Genomic DNA, 3,650 nt, shown 5'->3' with positions numbered 1-3,650 from the left:
GTGCGTTGATCCGAGACTGCCAAGAAAAGGCCTTTTGTGGGCTAGAGGCAAGGCAGCTGAGGGCTGAAATAGCATCAAAAATTGAGGAAGCTCGAAGCAAGCTGGTGACAGGTGAGACTCCGAAGGAACCAACAGATATTGTATCCTCCGATACTCTCGATGGAACTGAGGAGCACAAGACGGAGCGACACATTAAAAAAGCCACGGGAATCACCGTCCGCTTGGCTACGCGCGCTCCTACTGATGCGTTTGTCGCTATTGAAGCTCCCACGCAGCAGAAGAAGGAAAACAAACTGACAATATGCCCTCCTGAAGATGTCTTGAATGCGCTTGACGCCTTTGTTGCTCCTACTGCACTTTCCCGCACCAGCAAGGAAGCTACGGCAACTGCTAATGCGGTGGACTCCGACGAACGTATCAAGGTGGCCAAGAGGCTGCTGCAAGACATGAAGGACGAAAGTTTGAAGCTGATCGGGGCTGCTCCCGCGCTTGCTGAAGTACCAACAAATGTAATGCCGGCAACAACTAGTGCAACGCCTGCAGCAGTAGCAGAAGCAGCAACCGCGGAGCCAGACCCAGGTTGTGGAGACGTCACAGTCTCGTTGACAGGGGCAGAATGCAGCAGTCGGCAGAGCTGCAGAAGCAGCAGCCTTCTGCAGTTTGCATCAGCAACCAAAGTACAGCAAAAGCACGCTTTCTGCAAGGACCCGCCGGCAGCCGCTGTGCGCAGAGATCTCGTCACCAAGACGCGCTTTGCTCACCGCACGAAGCTCGTTTCTACTGCCGAATGCTCCGCCCCTCCATTCTTTTCTCTTAAATNCGCTTTGCTCACCGCACGAAGCTCGTTTCTACTGCCGAATGCTCCGCCCCTCCATTCTTTTCTCTTAAATCGTCTGCAGCAGCAGCAGCAACGGCAACCGGACACCCCGCAGCATCCGCAGAGCAACGGGCATTGACTGCTGCTGCAGGGGGGGAAACCGGAGAAACAACAACAGGAGCACCAGCACCAACATTCGACAGTGTTTGCTTGACTACGTCTGTGAGTGCTCTGCCTGCCGGTAGCAGGGTAAGGGATTGGGATGCATTTACATCTGTAGGACCTCCGCGGAAGCGGCGATCCTCCGCCGCATTTGTTAAGGCCGACGACACTGAGGCGGCAGCAGCATTTTCAAGCTTTGTCTTTGTCCCGGGAGACAAGGCACTCAGGGCCACCGTTAACAAACACTAATTGCTTGTTCAACGATTGTTTAGAGTTTTGCTCGGCAGCGTTTGACCTTCGGGGTGCTGCGCCCACTGCCGCATCGCGTCAGGCCCGACACAGACATTCTGGTGCCTATACGAAGCTCTCTGCTTTGTTCTAGGTGCAGCAAAACACGAGGGAGCAGCAGCAGCCATTCAGAAGACCTCTTTCTGCCGGATGTTGGCGCTATCCCGTTGTCTTCGTCTCTGTGTCTATCTCTGCCTCTCTCCGAATTTCCGTGCTTTTTGGGTTTAGAGATAAGGGTCGCCCTCTTGGTGCTGGGGCATATCAAGCCCTTTTCTCGTTACGCCTCTTTTGCTCCCGATCTGTTGGCCTTCTTGCTGATGGCGTCGAGCCGTTAGTAGTGGTCGCAGCATAGGCAGNTTTTGCTCCCGATCTGTTGGCCTTCTTGCTGATGGCGTCGAGCCGTTAGTAGTGGTCGCAGCATAGGCAGATGCTTCTTGTTGGCGCCCTAAACGGGAAGGAAAATACACGAAATATTTATGAAATAGAACTTCACAGTCCCCTGTCTCCAGAGACGTGTGGCATCTAGCACTCCTTATGAGGAGCAGCAGTAGGGCACTTTGCTGCTCGATGGTATATCGTTGCTGCGACAAAAACGGCAACTGGGCAGACTCCCCTTAACCAGCCATCTCATATTCTTGGAGGTGGCTTGTACGGGCATACAGAGTACTATCACCTGCGGCGGCAACCGTGCGCTTCGGCTGCTCTACCCATGGCAGATATGCTCTCCACAGAATGTTACCCTTGAAACGTGCTATCGCGCTCCCTTCCCTGTACAGCTATGTCTGCTTGGGCCAGACCCCGTATTCATAAAAGGCCACCGGGAGTATTAGTACACACAAGTTAATTGACTTGTTGTGCTTCTAAGCACTTCTCACGACGGGCCCCGTCTTCACGTCGCATACGTGAGCATTGATGCACAGAGTCTACAAATGAAATTGCGGTAGGTCCTTGTAATCTCAGACTCTGTACCGCAAATATGGATCCGCTCGTCTGGCCACGTCGCCATAATGCTTCAGACGGACATCACCAAAGCAGGAGTAATATTGATTGCTCCCATATGCTGTCCACGTTCGCTCCAGAGGTGGAAAACCCTAAAGAGTTGATTATTTACAAGCGTAACGAGCAATGTTCTGCTTCTGTAGGCCACGGAGTCTCCGACCAAAAGCAAGCACGTATCCATACATCTAGCCATCCAGCCCTCGCCGATTAGCCCCAAGAGGCTGTGATTACCCTGTCGCTGCAGTCCAGTAACTGCATCGACAGGCTAACCACAGCCTCTTGGGACTAATTGAGCGGCAAGGGCATGGAAACGCCCTCTAATTTGTGAGTATGGGTATGGAAGGGTGTTGTGTGCAACTTGCTCAGGGTGTTATGGGATCTGTAGAACCACGTACGCTATGTCTGATGGTGGATAGACTGGTCAACCGTGGGAACAGTCTAGTCGTATCCTCCCATCGAGCATTCACCGTGATGTTGTTGGGGGACTTGAAGTCCACGGACATGCTCTAGCTCCTGGTCGTTTTCCACCCCAGCATGAGACTGTGCTCGAACGCGCTAGTTGACAGTTAAACTTGCCTTTGTAGCCGTTAAACTTGCCTTTGTAGCCGTTAAGCTGCTCGCCGGCGATATTAGTTTTGAATAGGCAAGGAGCGGCTGCAGGTGGGAATGAAGCGGCCGGCCGCATTCGGAGTGAGCTCTGTGCCGTGCACTGAGCATCTAGCTAGTGGGCCAGGCGTTAGCGACCTCCTATTATTTTTTAGATCTGAGAACTGTCAACTGTGGCCATCTCTGCTGTTCTGTGGAGGGTAAGTGGGACTGATCCCCCGAAGGAACAGTAACAAAAAAACAGTCTTCCTGGGACAATCACCGCGGTGCCCCTGCCTATCTCAGTTACTGCAGTGGTTCTGCACTGCGCTGGAGCATCCAAGATCTTTCCCTCTTGGGACACTAGTTTCGCTTCTCAGTATAGACGATGCGAAGCTGTCGGCAGCGCTGAGTTGTGCACTATCTCATTGCGTCTCGTAAGCATCACTAGTGTTTTATGGAGGCCGCAGGACCGCACTAGGCGGACAAACGGCATTTCTACGAGTACGTCGTGGCGAACTGGTCCTACGTAGAAGCACCGTGTCAGCGCAATCTGACTTGTTTCGGAAACGAGCCAGCAGTTTATATCCATGGCTTCTCCGGTTCCCCTGATCTCTTTTCCACCGTCGAACCCTAGTCTCAGGGAATGCTCCAGCGAGTAGCCGGTAAGCTGCACCTCTTCACCGTAGATTCATATACCAAATCGACTTCACGGCCTGTGTCAAATAGCGATCGCAACTCCTGTCCATTAGTACAAACTTCGATAAGCGGCAGTCCCATATTTTGGCCCCGTCATTGG

At 52.8% G+C, this 3,650-nt stretch overlaps 1 protein-coding gene across 1 annotated transcript; it reads left to right on the top strand.

The window, feature by feature from the left end:
* Positions 1 to 446: 446 nt before the first annotated feature.
* Positions 447 to 956, top strand: EMH_0041030 (uncharacterized protein; the record flags this gene model as incomplete). The annotated part of the gene is given in 2 exon segments (XM_013495579.1): positions 447 to 819; positions 823 to 956. Coding segments are annotated over 2 exon segments (507 nt in total).
* Between the last annotated feature and the right edge of the window lie 2,694 nt (positions 957 to 3,650).

The sequence above is a fragment of the Eimeria mitis genome, genomic scaffold (genome assembly GCF_000499745.2).
Source record: "Eimeria mitis Houghton genomic scaffold, Emh_scaff1647, whole genome shotgun sequence".
Taxonomy (NCBI): Eukaryota; Apicomplexa; class Conoidasida; order Eucoccidiorida; family Eimeriidae; genus Eimeria; species Eimeria mitis.
Note: the sequence above shows the minus strand (reverse complement) of the source record. Positions and strands in the feature narration are given on the sequence as shown.